The 23,487-nt window shown below is 37.3% G+C and overlaps 1 protein-coding gene across 4 annotated transcripts in view; it reads left to right on the top strand.

Moving 5' to 3' along the window:
• The first annotated feature begins 653 nt into the window (after positions 1–653).
• Positions 654–23,487, top strand: part of LOC140501433 (serpin B6-like) — a 40,115-nt gene continuing 17,281 nt past the window's right edge. Inside the window, exon 1 of one of the 4 annotated variants that reach the window (XM_072605021.1) lies at positions 654–941. In XM_072605021.1, the coding sequence (XP_072461122.1) occupies positions 808–941 (134 nt within the window). In that variant the 5' untranslated portion in view covers positions 654–807. Of the gene's footprint in view, positions 942–7,751; positions 9,015–23,487 lie in introns of those variants that run through there. The other 3 variants (XM_072605024.1, XM_072605025.1, XM_072605023.1) reach the window with 3 other exon arrangements.

Below are 23,487 nucleotides of genomic sequence, written 5' to 3'. Positions count from 1 at the left end.
GGCCCTGGCAGGTTAATTATGGCCATACCTTGAGAATCTGAGGTCTGCACTTGCCCTTCTTGGCCTAGTCCCAATGATCTCATGCCTTTTCCAGGACATATCAATTGCCACTGGAAGATCACTGAAGCAGAGGTACCATAGAAGAAACCAAGGCTATAATGAGCCATATGTTGCCAACCTTGAGAAGCCTACTGAGCCCCACTTGTATAGGCACAGAAATTTCTCAGCTCTCCAGGGAGTCTATTCTCCTGTCTATGCAGACCCTGTTCCCTCTACATGTATACTTGACTATAGTCTTGTATGTGTGGTCAAATCAGAAATAGGAATGGGTTATTTGTTAAATGCTTTGTGGCATGACTAGGAAAATGGAGGATGCTAGGATTTCTTTTTAACTATTTCATATTTACTGAAATCGGTGTTATAACAAACAGGGGATAATGCTGTAATTTGTTTATTTTGTCAAAAGGGAAAAACCCTGATGTCCTTTATGGGAAGCAGAGAGGGTTCCATGGAATTTTACTGAATAAAAAAATCTCTACCACGTGGCAATAGCCTAGTTTTGTGGAAGCTGAGGTAGTGTTTGCATTTTTTTGTTTGTTTCTTTTTTAACTGAGGACTCTTTTAAGCAAGTATTAGTTGATGACATTTTTTCATTCACTAAAAAAAACACAAAAATGATGATTCCTTTGTGTACATCATAAAGTGTTTCTTAAGTCAAGTTCATCTTTTCAGTAATTTTTATTGGCACTCTGAATAATCTGATGTTAATTGCATGTTCACCTTTTCTGAAGACAAAGAACAGTGCGGATGATGTTTAAGGAAGCAACACTTAAAACACCTTACATAAAGGAAGTGTTCACCAAAATTTTGGACCACCCCTATTTGGTGGAGGAGCTGACCATGGTCATCATGATTCCTGATGAAAACATTGATCTAAAAAAGTAAGTTAATAATCTCAAGATCAAATAACACAACTCTTAATAGTATTATATTATGTTGCTCCTTGAGTCTCATCTGAGCCTTTTAATAATTTATTACAGAGATATAGCTTCTTATAGTACATGGAGAATTGTTTTTCTAGGAATCAGAAAACCTAGAGCTAATCTTGGCACTTCTTTTCTCAATGAAAACATTTAATGTCTTTAAACCTCACTTTCTTCACCTGGATTCAGAGTATCTGTGTTTAAATTCTGACTCTGTTATTAGTATTACTTGACTTCTCTAGACTTCCATTTCCTCACTTGTGAAATGAATGGGGTGGGTTAGATAATATATCTCCTCTAGTTCTAAATCTGTTATTCTATGGCTGTCAGAATCAGCCAAGTCAACAAGGCAGGCAGTCAAGAAATAGCATTGCCACTGGAATTTGGGGGAATTTGGGGTCAGAGCTTAGGTATTCTCAAAGTCATGTTTGAAAGCCAACAGAGAATTCACTGGGCTTTATGGGAATTCTTTGGAAAAAATACATAATCAAACTGTTGGCACTGGAATCAGCCACTCTTTGTCTTACTCTTCATAGAAATATCCAACTACGATTTCTTCTGTCTATAATAAGGAACAATCAATAACAAAAATGGATTGAGTGCTTACTTCATGCCAGGTGCTAGGAATGATATGCGATACAAAGAAAAAAATACTGCTAGCTAACATTTCTACAGTAATTTAAGATTTGTAAAGCACTTTACATGTGATCCCCTTTGAACCTCAAAAGAACCCTTGAGGTAGATGCTGATATTATTTCTACTCTCAGATGAGGAAGTTTAGGCTGAGAAAAGTTAAATGACTTGTCCAGCATCACAAAATGAGTAAGTCTGAGGAAGGGTTAGACTTAGGTCTCCAGGACCAGCATTCCATCTATGATATCACCTACCTGCTAAACAGCAAGCAAAATACAACAGTAGGGCTTCTTTACCCGAAAACTCCTTACCATGAACTTTATTTTTTAGATGGATAGAGATAAATAAGAAATAAGCATGTATTAAGTGCCTAGAATTGTCTTAGGAAGATTCTGAAGAGGTCCATTCTTGAATTAAAATGCCAAGCATTCAAACTCTACTTCAGAGAACCCAACCCTCAGTGGACTGGCCACATTGTTAGAATGCAAAACCTACATTTGTCAAAAAAAATTATTTTATGGAGAACTCACACAGAGCAAGTCACATGGGGCTCAGAAAAGGTGATACAAGGACACTCTTCAGATCTCTCTTAAGAACTTTGGAATTGATTGTTGGACATGGGAGACACTGGCACTGGACAGCTCAGCACGGTGTGTCCTTATCAGATAAGACTCTGTGCTCTATGAGCAATGCAGAATTGAAGCAACTCAAAATAAAATCGAGATGTGCAAATTTAGAGAAACTACCCCAAATGTTCACGTGGACTATTTGATCTGACCTATGGTAGAGCATTCTGAGATCATATTGGTCTGATAGCCACAGTCAAATACACTGCAACTTGACTCTAACATACTGATGTCATTTTGGTCCTCTTCCAGAATGAAGGACAACAACCAACCATGTGCCAGGCATTGTGTTAAGCACTTCACAAGTATTGTCTCATTCAGTTTGCTCAGTAATCCTGGGAGGTACATATTATCATTATCCCCATTTAGTTCAATGATTTTTCAGTTATGTCCAACTCTTCATGACCCCAGATACAGTTTTCTTGGCAAAGATACTGGAATGATATGCTATTTTCTTCTTCAGCTCATTTTACAAATGAGAAATTGAGACTAACAGGGTTAACTGACTTGCCTAGGGTCACACAGCTAGTAAGTGTCTAAAACCAGAGTTGACTTCAGGAAGATAAATCTTTTTGACTTCAGGCCTGGTGCTCTGTCTAGTGAACCACTTACCTGCTACCATTTACAGTGGATAAAACTGAGGTGAAAACCAATTAAGTGACTTAACTGCCATTGCCTCCCCCAAAATATTCCTTCTTATTAATGCTAGAGAAAAGGTACAGAAAAAATTGATGAGAATATAGAGAAGGGAAGGATTCCTTTTGGACAGAGAAATCACAGAAGCCATCATGGAGGTGATGTTATATCTGGGCTTCAAAGGTTGAAAATATTTTGGGAGGCAGAGATTACGTTGAGAGGGAGGCTTTCAAAGGTAAGAGAGTGATATAATGGATATCACAAAGTTGAGGGGTAAAATTCATGGGATGTTTTGAAGAAATTAAAAAGTGTAGTTTGGCCAGAGCAGGAAGTGTCTAGAGGTCAATGGAAAGAAATTAAATTAGATGATGAAGCAGAAGAAGCAGAAATAAAAGGAGAAGAAGGAAAAGGAGAAGAGGAGAAGGAGATAAAGAAGAAATAATGTTCCAGTGGATCTGTGATCCCACTCCATTTCAGCAATGCATAATGTATTTTATTCAAGGCTGTCCATCCTGTGTCACTCTTGACCATATTCTCTGATAAACTTATCCCCAAAGTATCTACACAGTGTCCCAGGGCTCTTCCCCTCGTTCTCTTGACATCAGTGTAGCACACGGTATGATCATTTTCATTCACTGTTACGACAAGCCAAGTCCATCTGTTTCCATCATTTTTGTTTTCAATTTCCATCCTTTACATTACTTCTCCTAAATAATCCTTAAGTTTGAAATGTGCTACACTTTATTCAGGCTGGCCATTTATTTCTCCTTCACCTTCTTGTGTGATCCTCAAGTTCAGTTTTTTGGAGATCATATTGTTTTACAATTTGCATCTATAAAATACCACTGAAAAAAATGAGCTCATTAAAAGAGCTGGAAATATTTCCAAAGGTAACTGGAAACTAGCCTTCCCACTCTCTTGTTCAATTCCAGCACCAACTCATTGTGCATTTCAGTGTCTGACTAAGGATTTTGTACTGAGAGGCACATTCTTTATTGATCCAAATGCACATCATCATGTGAACAATAGGAATTCTTCATCCACATGATTTTACTTATTTGGAAAGTTAAGTCAAACTTTTGAGCAATTATTGCTCTGATTTGGGAAGCTCTAAAACATCCTAGAGAGGCATCTAGATGTCACAGCAGATAAAGTGCTGGGCCTGGAGTCAGAAACATTTATCTGACAGAGTCCAAATCTGGCCTGAAACATTCACTAACTGTGTGATCATGGTCAAGTCATTCCAGTATCTCTGCGAAGAAAACCCCAAATGGGGTCACAGAGTCAGACACAACTGAAAAATGACTTGGCAACAACAAAAACGTAATGGAGCTTAAAGAATTCAGTACAATGTAATTCACAACCAAGGGTCTTTAGAGAACGTCAATATTTGTATGGATGTGGACTTGAGGCAGGATAGCAGGAAAGTGACAAATATATTTAGTGAGCATATAAGTCATCGTTTTATGCCTCAATTTATTTTAATAGTTGGAAGTTGTCCAACAGGGCTATTTCTGTTGCTGTATCTTTCAAGGAACATTGTATGATTCTGATAAAGCTTTGGAGACATTTTTGGTGGGAAGTCTTTAGGATGATATCTTGCTACATTGAATCAAACACTTCGTATAGTCAGCAAATAATTGGCTCAATGGGATTGTGTATTCTCTGTCTTTCAGTCATTTGTGTGATGGTCAAGATATGATCTATTGTGAAATAATACTGGTGTACGCGTATTATTCCCTTATACTAGCTTCAGCAAACAGTCCCTTAATGTATGTGGAGCTTACTTTTATAAAACTTCATATAAATAGTACATTTAGGTAGGTACTGACATTCTCTCACTTGCCTTTTAGTTTATTGTTATGAGTTATAATAATAGTAAAACCCAAAGTTTACTCTAAGCCTTTGATATCTTCCCCTTCTTTAGAAAACTTAACAATTTATCTTTTAACCTTTTCAAAATTTGATTGGTTTCAGCTTGGACCTTCTGTGTGTATGTATGGTCTTATCTAGATGCTTTTTTTTAGATTTCTTTTTTTCAGTGGAGTTTCTACTTCCTCAATAAATAAATGAAAAAATATATGCATGCATGAATAAATAAGTAGTGATACTAATAATATTAACAACAAGTCTATGTCATTGAATTTTTTGAATGAAAACAAAACAGTTTACCTTTGCCTCTAGATGGAACCCATGAAAAGGCTACGATTCAAGAAGAGATTCAATTAGAAGTTTGGTGCCTTTCTGAGTTGACAAATACTAGATCCCTACACCAGAAATCCAGACCTGTAGAATTTAGCTAATGTACAACATTGCAATTGGACCACTATCACAGGCCAAATTATTCCCCACAGTCTTCTATATATAATATTCATCTGCAAAAACTTAAGAATATTTTCATAGACATTACTATACCAAATAGTCATAACCTCCATGCTAGATAAAACAAAAATCTTTCAAAATATAGGAATCTAGCAAAGGAGAACCAATTGGAATAAGACAAGTTATATATCATCCTGTCAGCTACTGGAGTTATGTTCATAATGATTTGAGTAAGTCTATGGAGAATGAGGTGATATTTTAAACATAATTATGAAAAACCAAAAAAACACCCAACCCCCCCCCCCAAAAAAACCCAGGCAACCACCACTTGTTTAACAATTAACTGAATATGAAAAATAATAAGGGGATAGGGACTTTTCCTTGTACTGTTCTATCTGAATCTGAGAACATTGAGGATGTTTCTTGTCCTACTTTGTAAATGGGAAATCTTTTTATTTTGTGTTTAAGTTCAGAAAAAAAATACATAAAAATCAAGCAAGCCTTAAACCCCAACTGGTGCTAGCCCCTGGGTCACCCTTAGGAAGATTTTACCTTATATCACCCTTACTTCTCTGCATCAGCTATTTATTTGGACCCTTTATGACCAAATAAAAGAAATCTAATTCTTCTTTAATGTAGGTTATCAATTCAGATGTTATCCACCTAAATCTTCTCTTCTGTAGGCCAACATTCATCTAATGTAGTTTCTGTAACAAATCCTTCTTTGGGATATCTTTTATTCACCTTATGATCTTGGTTACTTTAATCATGGATGGCTCAGCAGGAGAAAGTGCACAGCCCTTCCTCACTTAAATCTAATTCACATGCATATCATGGCATCACTTCCCTTATGGCATGGTCCTCTTTGGGAAAGAAAGTCAAACAACAACCTCTGTGAGTAGAGAAGATGATTCCGACTGGTGACCAAACAGGAACTGGCAAGTTGAGCAACATGGCTTATTTTCCTTCCTTCCTTCCTTCCTTCCTTCCTTCCTTCCTTCCTTCCTTCCTTCCTTCCTTCCTTCCTTCCTTCCTTCCTTCCTTCCTTCCTTCCTTCCTTCCTTCCTTCCTTCCCCTTTCCTCTTTCCACATAGGGCATCACACCCTAACCCACAGGAACTCTGCCTAATGAAAATGTAAAATATAATCTCAAATATTGTTTTTCCTTAAAGACCAGCCTTAACCCCAAATCTCTCTGGGTCTCATTGATTGGTCAAAATATATCCCAGAAAAAGCCTTGCTTGCTAATTTTTTGGATCCTGGTTGGCTCAGAAGGAATGTAAATAGTAATCATTACTGTTTTGATCAGAAATTCTTAGGGTCTCCCCTCCAAGAATAATCTTTTTAAAATATGTATTTATTTATTTATTTAAATAGTTGACTAGATAAAGAGGCTATTGTCTGCCTCAATTTTTACTCAGCCTATCCATGTCTTTCAAAGCCAAATACCATCTCTTCTATGAAGTCTTACTTGAATTTTCTTAGGTAAAAATTGGTTCTCATTATTATCAATTATAGCAATTTATCCATATCTTCCTGGTACTCTTACCATATCATATACTTTGTACTACATTAACAATAAACATGTGTGTATATATACACATATATAATCTGGTGAGGCCATTATATATTTAACATATGGATGTGTGTATATATATATATATAATACATATATACCCTCTCTATGTACACACACACACACACACACACACACACACACAAATTCTATTATAACAGGGTGTAGTGTTAAGCACCTATAATCCTTGATGCTAGGAGAGGCTGAGGCTGGTGGATCTTTTAGGTTTGGGAGCCCTAAATTGATTCTGTGTCTACAGAACCTGCGTCCACCAGTGCAAACATGGTAAAGCGTTATAAACGAAAGGCCAAGAGGTTCCCTAAGGAGGGACAAAGCAATAAAGGTAAAAAAATTGGAGGAGGTTTAAGCTTCCATACACAGAGCATTAGGATTGGACCCCTGAATAATCATTGTTCTTCTAGCCTGGCCAAGATATAGAAAAATCTTTCTCTCTCTCTGTCTCTGTCTCTCTGTCTCTCTGTCTCTGTCTTTCTCTCTCTCTCTCCCTCCCTCCCTCCCTCTCCCTTCCCTCCTTTTCTCCCTGCCTTCCTCTTTCACTCCATTCCTCTCTCTCCATTCTCCATTGGCCAGAATTAGAATTCGAAGATGAATGTATCATCTTTAAAAGCTTTAAGCTCCCACTCTTTTCATTTTTTCCCACGGGTTGATCAGACTACAGGAAAAAAAAAAAGGTATTCTGTAATCCGAACAGGTCACAAAAACACAAACAAACGACTGGAAGCATAATCTTGCTCCATAACAATCTGACTTTCCCTGCAGAGCGAAGGAATCAAATATGTGTTTTAGAGGTTTAGGCAAATGGTTGAGGATAGTTTTAAGTCCCCTTTCCCTTCCCACCATTATTCCTTTTCTTCCTTCCTTCCCTGGAGAGTCCTTCCCAAATCCCCTGGTATCAGGATAAGGTTTAGAAGTGCAATGGGCTGACTTAGGAGAGGGAATGCGACCCAACTGTTATGTCGTCGGGGTAGAACATTTCCAGTGAGCACTGTCTTATTCCAATGAAGGTTGGCGCCTTCCCTGAAACTTACAGTCTAAGCGAGCTGCCTAAGACACGGGAGACGTGAAGTGACTTTCCCAGGGTCACACATGTGTATGTGTCATAGGCAGAACTTGGACCCATCTTCAAAGATGAGGTGGGCGTGCTACGAAGGACCCTGATCCCATTAGAGTTTCCCTTGGCACCGGGTTTGCAATATGCCCCAAGTCAGAAAATAGTTGAAGCAGGAGGAGGGAATAGCTTCTCTCCGACTCCTCCCACAGTCCAATCGTAGCTATTCCCAGGCCCTGGGGGTGGCTCTAGCTTCTGGGACGCAGCTGCTGGAGCTTTAAACAGGAAGGGCGCTGGGCTGAACAGCGGCACTTCTCCCCAAGACTGCAAGCAGGGGTGCAGAAGGAAGCCGAGGCAGCAGCGCTTACCGAACCACTACAGCCAACACAGGTGGGAGGAGGCTGACTGGGTTGTCTGCTAACTGCTGCGTGTCCTTCCTCCAAAAGCAGAGCACTGGGTGGGGCCGGTGTCGGGGCAGAATTTCTGCGCTTTGCCGAGGCCGGAGATGGCGAAAGGGAGAGGGAGTCTTGGCTCAGGCATGCACAGCTTCCCACTTCGCCCTGAGGTCGGGCCGCCCAGCTCGGGATGTGTGGAGCCAAGCGAGGTGCGGCTTTGATCATGGCACCCGTGTCTGTGTTTTGAAACTAGAGAGGAAGTCCGCGGGCCAGAGAACACCCGGGTCCTAAGAGCGGCAACAGCAGCTGCTGCAAATTGGGTCGTTCGTGCGCCCCCACGGGAGCTGGAGGGGCAGTTCTTAGCTTCCGGGTGCCAGGGCTTAGTAGCCCGAGCCTGGCATGGAAATCTGGGAGGGGGGGTGTGTTCTGGGCGCTTGCTTAGGTTGTCCTACTTTAGGGAATGAGCACAGTACTTTTCTCTGCTTCCTGACTACAGCTGAGCAGGTCTGGGCAGGCAGATAAGTTGCTTAGGAATTATGCATAGGGCAGTTGGGGAGCGGCCCATCCCTGGCACTTGATACTCCCTGACCCCGGGGTTCCACTGAACTCTCGGGATCTAAAAGTCTGACCCTCCGAAGATCCCGAAACTGCGAAAAAGGAGCAGCAGTATCTTGCACCCCTGCTTCCTTCTCAGTCAGTACCTGGGGGCGGAAGAGGACTTCAGAAGGACGACCTGGGAGCAGAACTGAGTCACTCCCAGCTACTGGGTTCCAGGTGATGCTCGCTCTAGAGATAGGATATTTACCTGTGCGGCGAGAGCAGGTGGACGGGCAGTAGACTCCATAACTCCTCTCCCTTACAGCATTTCTGCATCAGGGGAGAAGAATGCATTTCTTTTGGGGATTTTCACAAGTTTTAAAGTTGTAAGTAACCCCAGAGTACTTCGAGATGAGGAGCCCAAAGGGGCTAAGTAGTCTGGTCTAGCTTACACAGCTTGTTATTGGCAGAGACTGGACTAGCATACAGGTTTTGACCAGCCTGGACCCAGAGCTTATTATGATAGCAGCTATATGGATCTCACACCTGTGTCTAAACCTCACGTAAAAGTTGTAAATCCTGGCAGCGAATGGGGGTAAAAATGGGGAAAAGAAACAAGAAACTGCTTATGGTGATCAGGTGCTTATGGTTTCTGGGAAGAAATGATGAAATATACTCCCCTCCTTTCATGAGAAAGGAGAGATCATGGGTGTGGAATATTGTGGGGGACACACGTGTCTGTTGGGTTTACTTGATTGTTGTTGTTATAAGGGAACAACTTACTAGGTAGAGGAGAGGGAAAGGCATACATCTGGGAAAGTCAGTGATGTAAAAACAAAAGGTATGGAAACTTTTAAAAGCAAAGTGAATTCTGGATAGACAGGATATTATCACTGAGCATTCTTCAGTGGTAGAGGTTGAGACCCTTCTAATGTTGGGTAGGGAGCAGAACCATTGGCCAATTCTCAGCCTATTTGGTACCTGGAAATTGACAAGGCTTCCCATGATCAATGCCATTCAGACATAATTATGCAGGAGCAGTTAGGCTCTATTTCAAAATCAATCTGATGAGATCATGAAGATCCCAATACATTTTTAAATCTGTGGAAAGCAATGTGGTTTTATTAAAACTACTTCAGAAAAAAATGGCAAAAATCTAGTTTCTTCAAGACTTAGATGTACTATGGGCTTTTGTATCTATCATCATCATCATTACATTCAATGTAGTGGTTGCTTCAGACTTAAATTTCATTGTGGAAATTCATTTTTGTGAAGCTTGTTACTTCAAGGGCAAGTACGGGAGGTGTTGAAATTTGAATGCTCAAATCATGACATGGAGTTACTGAGGAACTGGCATAAATGTTTTATTACATTTTATTGCCCAGTCTGATAATGAACCCAATTGTTGACTATGAACCCTGGCAAGACTAAAGGGTATTTCAGCAACGCTTTTGTGTGATATCAAGTTGAATAAACCATTTAGATAGGCTATCCTAAAGTAATCATTGGATCAATTTCCTGTATTTTACCTGCCTTTGAAATAAAATAATAGTGTTCCTCTCATGTATATATATATATATATATATGTAATATATATATATATGAATCATCATCAGCTAAATTATATTGAATGTGACTAGTCACTAGTTAATAATTCTTGAAAATGGACAGATATACTTCATATAAATTAATGTTTCACTACCAGGTAAATAGCAATGTTTTCTTAAGATACAGAGATACTATGTAATAACCTCAAGTGGCACATTTGTGAACTCTCTAGTTCATGTTTTTTTTTCTTTTTTGGAAAATAATATTTTATTTTTTCCAATTACATATAAATGTAGTTTTCAACATTCATTTTTATAAGATTTTGAGTTTCAGTTATTTTCTCCTTCCTTGCTTCTCCTTTCCAAGATGGCAAGCCATCTGTTACAGATTATAAGTGTGGAATCATGCAAACATATTAGCATATTAGTCATGCTATGAAAGAAGAAACAGAACAAAAGGGAAAAGGTACAAAAAAAAGTGGAAATAGTATGCTTCCATCTTCATTCAGACTCCATAGTTTTTTCTCAGGTTGTAGAAAGCACTTTCCATCATGAGTCCCTTGGGATTATCTTGGATTATTACATTGCTGAGAAAAGCTAAGTCCATCGCACACATTGTTGCTTTTACTGTGTTCAATGTTCTCCTTTTTCTGCTCACTTCACTCAATATCAGTTCATGTAAGTTTTTTCAGGTTTTCCTGAAATCTGACTGCTCATCATTTCTTATAGCACAATAGTATTCCATTATATCCGTATACCACAACTTGTTTAGCCATTCATCAATTGATGGGCATTCTTTCAATTTCCAATTCTTTGTCACCACAAAAGGAGCTGCCATAAATATTTTTGTACATGTAAGTCTTTTCCCTTTTTTATGATTTTTTTGGGATACAGAGCTAGTAGGGGTGTTTCTGGGTCAAAGGATATGCTCAGTTTTACACCCTTTGGACATTGTTCCCAATTGCTCTCCAGAATGGTTGGCTCAGTTCACAACACCATCTGGTCCAACATTTATCACTTACCTTTTCTGTCACATTGGCCAGTTTGATAGGTGATAGCTCAGAGTTGTTTTAATTTGAATTTCTCTAATCTGTAGTGATTTAGAGCATTTTTTCATATGATTATAAATATAGATTTCATCTGAAAACTGTATGTTCATGTCCTTTGACTATTTGTCAATTAAGGAATGACTTGTATTCTTATAAATTTGACTCAATTTTCTACATATTTGAGAAATGAGGCCTTTGTCAAAAACACTGGCTGTAAAAATTGTTTTCCATCTTTCTACTTTCCTTCTAATCTTGGTTGCATTAGTTTTGTTGATGCAAACATTTTTTAATGTAATGTAACCAGAATTTTCCATCTTGTATTTCACAATGTTCTCTTATGTCTTGTTTGATCATAAATTCTATCATTCTCCATAGATCTCACAGATAAACTATTCCTTGCTCCCCTAATTTGCTTTTGGAATCACCTTTTCTGTTTAAGTCATGTACCCATTTTGACTATATCTTGGTATACAGTGTGAGATGTTGGTCTGTGCCTGTTCTCTGCTATATTATTTTCCAGTTTTCCCATCAGTTTTTGTCAAATAGTGAATTTCTATCCCAGAAGCTGAAATCTTTGGCAAAATGGCAAAAATCTAGTTTCTTCAAGACTTAGATGCACTATGGGCTTTTGTATCTGTCATCACCATCATTACATTCAATGTAGTGGTTGCTTCAGACTTAAATTTCATCGTGGAAAGCTTGTTACTTCAAGGGCAAGTATGGGAGGTGTTGATTTTGAATGCTTAAATCAGCACATGGAGTTACTGAAGAAAATGGCATAAATGTTTTATTACATTTTATTGCCCAGTCTGGTAATGAACTCAGTTGTTGACTATGAACCCTGGCAAGACTAAAAGGTATTCCAGCAACGTTTTTGTGTGATATCAAGTTGAGTAAACCGTTTAGATAGGCTATCCTAAAGTAATCATTGGATCAGCTTCCTGGATTTTAACCTGTCTTATAAAACAATAGTGTTCTTCATATATATATATACATATACATACATATATATATCACACATATACATATATATGTATATGTGTGATATATATATATGAATCATCAGCTAAATCATATTGAATGTGACTAGTTCCTATTTAATAATTCTTGAAAATGGACAAATATACTTCATGTAGATTAATGTTTTACTACCAGGTAAATAGCAATGTTTTCTATTGGTGAACCCCCCTCCCATTCATTTTTTTTCCTTATTTGGTAAATTGTATTTCATTTTTTCCAATTACATATAAAGATACTTTTCAACATTCATTTTTTATAAAATTTTGAGTTTCAAATTTTTCTCCTTCTCTCCTTCCCATACCACTTCTCCAGTATGGTAAGCAATCTGTTATCAAATATAAATGTACAATCATATAAACATATTAGTCATGCTGTGAAAGAAGAAACAGAACAAAAGGGAAAAGGTAAAAAAAACAGCAAAAAAAGAAAAGTGAAAATAGTATGTTTCCATCCTCATTCAGACTTCATAGTTCTTTCTCTGAATGTAGATAACATTTTCCATCCTGAGTCCCTTGGAATTTTCTTGGATTATTATATTGCTGACAAAAGCTAAGGCAATCATAGTTGATCATCACACAGTGTTGCTTTTACTGTGTACAGTGTTCTCCTGGTTCTACTCACTTCACTGAGTATCAGTTCATGTAAGTTTTTTCAGGTTTTTCTGAAATCTCCCTACATATCATTTCTTATAGCACAATAGTATATTCCATTACATCCATATGTCAGCCATTCCCCGATTGATGGACATTCCCTCAGTTTCCAATTCTTTACCACCACAAATTGAGCTACTATAAATCTATTCGTATAGGTTGGTCTTTTCCCTTTTTTAGGATCTCTTTGGGATACAGAGCTAGTAGTGATATTGCTGGATCAAAGGGTTTTATAACCCTGTTATAACCCTGTGGATATAGTTGTCAATTGCTCTCCAGAATGGTTGGCTTGGTTCACAATACCAACAATGCATTGTGTCCCAATTATCCCATATCTTCTCCAACATTTATCACTTAACTTTTCTGTCACATTAGCCAATCTGATAGGTATAAGGTGGTGTAATGTTAATGTAAATGGGAAAATATCTTTCCCTTTCATTAATAAGCCCATGTGACCTCCTTAAATCACATGGAAGCCTAAGTCACATGTGGTGAGAGGAACTTGCTGAACAGGTAGAACAGGAAGGGTAGAGCAGAGCTGAGAGGAAGTTGGTCAGGCTGGTCAGATCTGGGAAGGACACAGGCAGGCAGATCTTAGGGTCCTGAGTGTTTGTTTGTGGGCAGGTCCCATCACCGGGGCAGGGGGGGGAGGGGGGCTTGGGAAAGGCTTTGCCCTCTGCAGTGATAATGTGTATTGACTTCTTGGTCATGATAATGGATTTTGCTTTTTGTTATTGAGATTTGGCTTTCTGGTGTCTGAATAAATGTTTTTCTTCTGCCTTCTATACAAAGAGTCCGTTATACTTTGTGATTGAGAACTACGATGGCATGTTCATAGTCACCACCAGTGCTGTGAATATTTCCTGGGCAATACTGCCCAGGTGGACAGGAACTCCATGTCCTGAGGGGGTAACTCAGAGTTGTTTTAATTTTCATCTCTCATCAGTAGTGATTTAGAGCATTTTATATTACATATATAATATATATATGTATATATATTGTATTATAGATATAGACTTCATCTGCAAACTGCTTGTTCACGTCCTTTGACCATCTGTCAATTAGGGAATGACTTGTATTCCTACAAAATGGACTCAGTTCTCTATGTATTTGAGAAATGAGGCCTTTGTCAGAAACACTTGCTGTAAAAATTGTTTTCAATCTTATTGCATTCCGTCTAATCATAGTTGCATTAGTTTTGTTTGTTCAAATATTTTTAATGTAAATTAACCAAAATTTTCCATCTTGTATTTCATAATATTCTCTAATCTCTTGTTTGATAATAAATTTTGCCGTTCTGCATAGATCTGACAGGAAACTATTCCTTGCTCTCTTAATTTGCTTATGGTAACATCTTTTATGTTTAAATCGTATATCCGTTTTGACTGTATCTTGGTATACAGTGTGACGTGTTGGTCTATGCCTAGTATCTACCATATTATTTTCCAGTTTTCCCATCAGTTTTTGTCAAGTAGTGAGTTCTTATCCCAGAAGCTTAAATCTTTGTGTTTATCAGACAATAGATTGCTATAATCACTGACTACTGTCTCTTGTCTACCTGATCTATTTGCACAGATCCACCACTCTGTTTCTTAGCCAGTACCAAATAATTTTGATGATTGCAGTTTTATAATGTAGTTTTACATTTGATGCTGCTTGTCAACCTTCCTTTGCATTTTTTTCTGTTAATTCCCTCAATATTCTTGACCTTTTGTTCTTCTAGATGAATTCTATTATTTTTTCTAGCTCAATAAAACATTTTTGGTAGTTCGAATGTTATGGCATTGAATAATTAAATTAATTTAGGTAGAATTGTCAATTTTATTATATTAGCTTGGTCTACCCATGGGCAATTGATATTTTTCCAGTTGTTTAGACTGGACTTTATTTGTGTGAAAAGTATTCTGTAATTGTGTTCATATATTTTCAGGGTTTGTTTGAGCAAGTAGACTCCCAAATATTTTATATTGTCTACAGTTATTTTATCGAATTTGTCTTTCTACCTCTTCTTACTGAGCTTTGTTGGTAATATATAGAAATACTGATGATTCATGTGCTTTTATTTTATATTCTGCTACTTTGTTATTGTTGTTAATTGTCTCAAGTAGTTGTTTAGTTGATTGTCAAAGTATACCATCATATCATCTGCAAAGTGATAGTTTTGTTTCCTCATTGCCTCATCTAATTTCTTCAATTTCTTTTTCTTCTCTTATTGCTAAAGCTAATATCTCTAGAACAGTATTGAATAGGAGTAGTGATAATGGGCATCCTTGTTTCACCCCTGATCTTATTAGGAAGGCTTCTAGCTTATTCCATCACAGATAGTTCTTGTTGATGATTTCAGATAGATACTGCTTATCATTTTAAGGAAAGTTCCATTTATTTCTCTATTCTCCAGTGTTTTTCATAGGAATGAGTGCTGTGTTTTGTGAAAAGTTTTTCTGTATCTGTTGAGATAATCATATGATTTCTGTCAGTTTTATAATTAACATGGTCAGTTATACTGATTGTTTTCCAAATATTGAACAAGCCCTGCATTCCTGGTATAAATTCCATGTGGTCATAGTATATTATCCTCATGATAAATTGCTATAATCTCTTTGCTAATATTTTACTTAAAATCTTTGCATCAATAGCCATTAGGGAAATTGGTCTGCATTTTCTTTCTTTATTTTGACTCTTCCTGGGTTAAGTATCAGCACCACATTTGTGTCATAAAAGGAATTTGGTAGAACTCCTTATTCACCTATTTTTTCCAAATAGCTTATGTAGTACTGGAATTAATTTTTCTTTGAATATGTGGTAGAATTCATTTTTAAATCCATCTGACCTTGGAGATGTTTTCTTAGGAAGTTCACTGGTGGCTTGTTCAATTTTTTTTTTTGTAAATGGGGTTATTTAAATATTTTATTTCCTCTTCTTTTAAGCTGGGTAATATATATTTTTGTAAATATTCATCCACTTAGATTGGCAGATTTGTTAATATACAGTTGGACAACATAATTATTGCTTTAATTTGTTCTTTCATTGTTAGTGAATTCATCCTTTTTTCATTTTTGAAACGTAACTAGTTTCTTTTCCTTTCTTAATTAAATTAACCAAGACTTAATCTGTTTTTGTTGTGTTTTTTTGAAAACCAACCCTTAATTTTATTTATTATTTCAGTAGTTTTCTTACTTTAAATTTATTAATCTCCCCTTTAATTTTTTAGGATTTCTAATTTGGCATTTAATTGAGGATTTTAAATTTGTTCTTTACCTATCAGTTTGTAATTACATCCTCAATTTATTGATCTGCTCTTTCTCTATTTTATTCATGAAAGCATTTAGAGATATAAAATTTCCCCTAAATACTGCTTTGGCTTCATCCTATACATATTGGTATGTTGTGAATCCATTTTTTTGTGGATTCTGTTGCTCCAGCATTCTTTCTAGAGGTTTGAATTAATGTTGTTTCTGAGGGAAACTGGGGAAATCTCAGGCAGATTCCTGGCTTCTGGCTACCTTCTCTGCTCATTCATTTTTATTTCAAAGCAAACTTTGACTAGTTTGACAAACTGATTACTGTGAACTTAGGCAAATGTTCTCTTGAGGGAGCAATTTCCTCCAAAGTAGAAGTCACCAAGAAAACGCAAAGGCCAGTTCTCAAGATTTACATCCCCCTTTCCTAAAGGGAAGAAAACAGGAGGAAGATTATACCTATGAAATTAAAGAAAGGTTTTTATTAAGCAGGGAATAAAACATGCACAAGGGGACTGCCAGCCTATGTTGATAGCCAAGAAGCAAAGGTAAGGAATTTGAGGGAAAAGTTGGTCTTTGAAAGGAATGAGTCAGTGACGCCCATCCCCAAGGGGAAGAGAAATGGAAAATCCAGGTGTCACTGTGACCCTTTGATACACAAATCAGATGAGCAGTCCAAGTTCAACACTTGACAAGAAGATGTCTCCAAAACCAGAATAATTTGGAGAGCCATATAACCAAGGTGAGGGGAGTCTCTGGAGATAGATGTGTCTCCTGTAGGTCTATAAACCACCAAATGGCTCAGGTCAGCTTCATAGATGTTATGTGCTTCATTGGCTTTAGAATGGCTTATTTTCTGCAGGTCCAGAAGGATTTGCTCTTAGATACCACAAAGGATTGTTGGCATGCCAAGGCAAGAAAGCCAATCCTCATACAATTCTTATGATTAGCTGGATAATTGGGGGAGGAGGACACATTTCAAGTAAATCAAGGTGTCCATTTTCACATTAATTTCTAGCCCATCCTTACCATAAGAGTAGAGTCATAGTTAAAATGCATGCAAAAAACCTTTTTCTGCTTGCCTGGTATAACCTGCACTCTGCTCCTTAAATACCAAGGTGTAGGACTGTTTCATATTTCCTAACGCTGACATAACTGGAGTTATGTTTGGAATCAAGGAAAAGAAAATCATTATTATGGAAACTTGTTCGGTGAAGCCACTTTGGATCTTCTAAGGCCAAACACTCCTTCTAAGTGTTATTTAGATTATATTATTGTCAGTAACTTAATGCAGTTAGTCAAACAATGCCAATCAATTGGGCTAATTAAAAATCCAGAAATACTTTGTTGTGTTAATGACCACCTATGAGTGAATAGTGGTTATGTTGTTTTATTTTAGGGGCAGGGAGAGAACAGAAAGAAGTAGAATTGATTTGTCTAATATATTTAAATTCCTACTCAGACTTAATTGTTTTCCTGTAAAAGTACATTATTGTTGAATAGTTTATGGTTGTTTATTGTCCTTTCTTCTGGAAGAGGACCAAAATGATATCACTATATTAGAATCAAGTCATAATGGGTCTGACTGGGGCAATGAGATGAATGAATGCAAGCTCATAGTGCTCTACCACAGGTTGGGCACAAACAGTCCATGTGAACATTTGGAGTGGATTCTCTAAATTTGTACATCTTATGTTTCTTTTGAGCTCCTTCAATTTTCCTTTGCTCATACAGCACAGCATTTTCTCTGATGAAGGCATGCCATGCTGGGCAGTCCTGTGCCAGGGTCTCCCATATCATACAATCAATTCCACAGTTCTTAAGAGAGATCTTCAGAATGTCCTTGTATCGCTTCTTTTGACCACCATATGAGTGCTTTCCTGTGTGAATTTCCTGTCTTTTTGGCAAGCATACACTAGACATTCAAACAACATGGGTCACCCATCTTAGTGGTTCTCTCCTCAGAAGAGTCTGAATGCTTAGCAGTGTTTGGTGTTTTATCCTGCCAGGTGATCTTCAGAATCTTCCTAAGACAATTCAAATGGAATTGATTTAGTTTCCTGGCATGCCACTGGCAGACTGTCCAGGTTTCACAGGCATTCAACAATAAGGTCAACACAAGGCCTCTATAGAATTTTACTTTGGTAGTAAGTTTATTATGTCTTCTCTCACATATTTTCCTTCAGAGCCTCCCAACACTGAGCTAGCTCTTGCAGTGTGTGTCAATTATAAATGTGTACATCCCTCGAAAGCATACTGCCAAGATAAGTGGACTTATCCACAGCATTCAAAACTTCTTCATTTGCTGTAACTCAGGGTTTCACGTATGGCTGATAGAGTACCTGTGCTTTATTGGCATTAATTGTTAGGACAAAATTAGCAGAAGTAGCAGAGAAACAATGCATACTTTTTTACATCTCAGCTTCAGAGGCCTTATTGAGTGTATAATCATCTGTGAACAAAAAATTATGCACCAACATTCCCTCCATTTGTGTATTGGAGTGTAACCTCTTTAAGTTGAAAAATTTACTCAGTCAGGTAGCTGACTGATGCTGGGTTCATCCTCATAGAAGGCATTTGACCACATTGATATAAACATTATGCTGAAAGCCATGGAAGCAAGCACACCACCTTGTTTCACTCCATTAGTGACTGGGAAAGCGTGAGAGCATTGTCCATTATCCAGAACCTGGGCAAGCATGCTATTGTAAAACTGACATATCATATTGATGAACTTCTCTGGGCTACCAAAGTTTTGACATAATTTTCCATGAGTCCTCACAACTGAGTATCAAAGATCTTGGTTAGATCTACAAATGTGTACAGACCTCTATTTTGCTCTTGGCATTTCTCCTGGAGATGTTGGGCATTAAAAACCATATTGACTGTTCCTCTGCCCTTTCTGAAGTCACACTGGCTCTCAGGTAGATTATTAAGGAGGACTCTGGCATGAATATTGCCAACAATGACTAAGAGAGAGATACCCCTGTGATTGTCACAAGGACAATCTATTGCTTTACCTTTGTAGAGATGGACAATGGAGGCATCCTTGAAATCCTGAGGGGTAACCTTCTCTTGTCATATAACCTAGAAAATTTCAGTCAGCTTTAGTATGAGCAATGGTCCCCCCACCTTGTTAATCTCAATTGTAATAGAATCAGCATCAGGTGCTGTGCCATAGAAAAGGAGCCTAATGGCATTCAAAACTTCTTTAGTTAGAACTTCAACTAGGGAGGGATTGACTTCAACCTGAGATAAATGGACAGTGGCTTCAGTCTGTCGAGAACATTATGGAAGTGTTTGGCCTATCTCTCTTGGATCATGTCCTTATCACTAATCAATGTGCCTTCATCAGCACTGAGTATTTGAAATACATCCTAGGTCTTGACCCATAAATACTTTATATGATTAGTTTATAGTCTTCTTGACAATGAGGTTTTAGTTTTAGAGATGTGTGTTACATATTTTAAGCTATTTTAATTTTTTTTAGATTGATGTCCTAGCTTTATCTGAAAACTGAAGGATGATTTGGTTATTTTACTGGCCAAAATGAATTGAATAAATGCTTGAAATCTTTGGTTGGTTTTGTAAATTCAGTTTTTGTAAATGAAGGATTTGGGTCTGATTTCACTTTGTTTATAATTCCTTAGAATAGTAGCATGCAAGATCTGGAGGGTACATTAGACATTCATTGTGTAGGCAAATGAGGACCAGAGAAATTGGGACTTTCCAAGGTTAAAGAAGTAGGAAGTTATTTAGAAATGGGGCTGGACCTGAGTTCCACATTTTTGAACTTCAGAGCTTTTTTTGAGTAACTTTGAAAATCACTAATACATCACTAAATTATGGAGGAGATCCTGAGCCTTATGGGGGTGGAATCCATAAATGCCAACACCAGGACCCCAGGCATGCTTTAGCACAGGCAGGGTAATTGGGCAGACACCTGCAAAGACAGCAGTTCACCAGCCACTGAGCCTGCCTGTGTTCTAACTCGGGAGGAGGAGAACTCCAATGGCCAGACCACCTTTCCCCCAAGCTTCATGCCAGGAGTTTCAGTGTAACACTGGGGAAACTCAGAAAGATTTCACCTGGTCTCAGCCTTCACACACACAAGCCACCTCAGCACCAGCATTTAAACTTCTAACTGAAAGAAGCAGAGGCCATAGCACACAAAGCCTCCAGTTCTCAACACAAGAAGCATGGAACAGAGCCCCTTCTGCCCCAGAAGCAGAGATCCACTTTAAAAGCCAGTAGAAAGGCAATCACCATGAGCAAGAAGCCAATCAGAAAAGCAAAGACCATAAAATCTTACTATGGGGACAGAGAAGACCGAAATACAAATACAGAAAAGGACAACATTGCCATTGTACTCATATATGAAACCTCAGAAGGGAATATGAACTGGTCTCAAACCCAAAGAGCATTCTTACAACAGCTCAAGAAGGATGTTAAAAGCAAAATTAGAGAGGTAGAAGAAAAATTGGCCAATGATTTTAAAAATACATTTGACAAAATGAAAAAAAAAATTCACTGAAGAGACAAGATCCTTAAAAAGGAAAATTGGGCAAATGGATAAGGAAGCACAAAACCTAACTGGGAATATTGGACAAATGAAAAAGGAAGTACAAAACCTAACTGGAGAAAATAACTCCTTAAAAGGAAAAATTGGACAAATGGAAAGGGAGGTACAAAAGTTAACTTAAGAAAACAATCTATTAAAAATTAGCTAATGACTCTGAGACATCAAGAATCAGTCAAACAAAATCTAAAGAATGAAAAAAATAGAAGAAAATGCAAAATATCTCATTGGAAAAACAATTGACCTTCGAAATAGATCCAGGACAGAAAATCTGAGAATTACAGGTCTGCTGGAAAGCTGTGATGAAAAAAAGAGCCTGGACAATATCTTCCAAGAAATCATTAAGGAAAACTGCCCTGAGGTTCTAGATTCAGACAGCAAAAGGGTCATCGAAAAATCCAACGATTGCCTCCTGAAAGAGATCTCAAATTGAAAACACCAAGGAATAATGTTGCCAAATTCCAGTTAAGGAGAAGAAAAATGCAAGCAGCCAGAAAGAAACAATTCAAGTATCGAGGATCTGCAGTCAGATTCACAGAGGACCTTGGAGCTTCTACACTGAAAGATTGGAGGGATTGGAATATGATATTCCTTAAGGTAAAGGAGCTTGGAGTACAACCAAGGATCTGTTATCAAGCAGAATTGAGCACAGTATTTCAAGGAAGAAGTTGGACATTCAGTGAAATAAGGGATTTCTAGACTTTCCTGATGAAAATGCCAGAGCTCAATAGAAAATTTGGTCTTCAAATACAAGACTCAAGAGAGGCATAAAAAGGTAAACAGGGGAAAAAACTTGTTATTCAATATGGGCAAATTGTTTACATCCCTATATAGGAGGATGATACTTGTGATTCTTGAACATTGTATATTTATTATGATATTTAAAAGGAATATACATAATTAGAGGGAGTGGGTATAAATTAACTGATGTGATGATAAAAAATGATTAAAGGGTATGAAGAGATTGTAATAGGAAAAGAGAAAAGGAGGTAGAAAAAGGTAAGTTTTCATCACAGCAAAGGATGCAAAAACGTGTTATAGTAGAGGGAAAGAGAGGATGGATATGAACATTGTTTGAGCTTTACTCTCATTGGATTTGGTTCAAGGAAGGAACAACATACTCAGTTAAGTATAGAAATCTAACTTGCCTTACAGGCAGTATGAGAGGAAAGAGGAAATAAAAGGGAGGGGGGTAAAATGGAGGGAAGAAGTAGTAAGAGAAAAGGGAGATAAAAGAGAGAGGGGGGCTGATAGAATGGAGGGAAGATTGAGGGAGGCAGGAGTCAAAAGTAAAACTCTATTGAGGAGGGGAATAGAGAAGGGAGAACTAAAAACATAAATGGGGGGGAGAAATAGGATGAACAAAAAGACACAGATAGCAATCATAACTGTGAATGTGAATAGGATGAACTCTGCCATAAAATAGTGGTGCATAGCAGAATGGATTAAAAAACATAATCTTACAATATGATGTTTACAAGAAACACATTTGAAACAGGGGGATACACACAGTGTAAAGGTAAAAGGTTGGAGCAGAATATATTATGCTTCAGGTGATGTAAGAAAAAAAAGCAAGGATAGCAGTCTTAACCTCAGACAAAGCAAAAGCAGGAATAGATCTAATCCAAAAAGATAAGGAAGGAAACTATATCTTACTAAAAGGCACCATAGACAATGAAGTAATATCATTACTAAACATATATGAACCAAGTAGTATAGCATCCAAATTCTTAGAGGAGAAGTAAAGGGAATTAGAGGAAGAAATAGACAGCAAAACTAAACTAGTGGGGGACCGCAACAACCCCCTTTCTCAACTTGATAAATCTAATCGTAAAATAAACAAGAAAGAAGTTAAGGAGGTGAAGAGAATTCTGGATAAGGTAGATATGATAAACCTCTGGAGAAAACTGAATGGAGGTAGAAAGGAATATACCATTTTCTCAGGAGTACACACACACAAAAATTCACCGTGTACTACAGCATAAAAACTTCTCAATCCAGTTCAGACAGGCAGAGATAGTCAATGCATCCTTTTCAGATCATGATGCAATAAAAGTTAAATGTAATAAAGGGCCATGGAAAGATAGATCAAAAATTAATTAGAAACTAAATAATCTAATCCTAAAGAATGAGTGGGTTAAACAACAAATCATAGAAACAGTCAAAACCTTCATTTAAGAGAATAACAATAATGAGACAACCTACCAAAATTTATGGGATGCTGCAAAAGCAGTTCCTAGAGGAAGTTTTATATCATTGAATGCTTACATGAATAAAACAGAGAAAAAGAGATCAGTAAATTGGGTATGCAACTGAAAAAGCTAAAATAAGTACAAAATGAAAATCCCCAAGTAAATACTAAATTAGAAATACTGAAAAACAAAGGAGAGACTGATGAAATTGAAATTAAGAAAACTATTGAAATAACAAATAAAACTAAATTGGTTTGATTAAAAAAAACAGTAAAATTGATTAAACTTTGTTCAATTTGATTGAAGAAAAGGATAAACTCACCTCCAACGAGGAGGAAATTAAAACAATAATTAGAAATTACTTTGCCCAAATTTGACAAAGTGAAGTGGATACATATTTAAAAATAAATAAATTGCCCAGATTAACAGAAGAA

This window comes from Notamacropus eugenii, chromosome 4, assembly GCF_028372415.1.
Source record: "Notamacropus eugenii isolate mMacEug1 chromosome 4, mMacEug1.pri_v2, whole genome shotgun sequence".
NCBI lineage: Eukaryota > Metazoa > Chordata > Mammalia > Diprotodontia > Macropodidae > Notamacropus > Notamacropus eugenii.
Note: the sequence above shows the minus strand (reverse complement) of the source record. Positions and strands in the feature narration are given on the sequence as shown.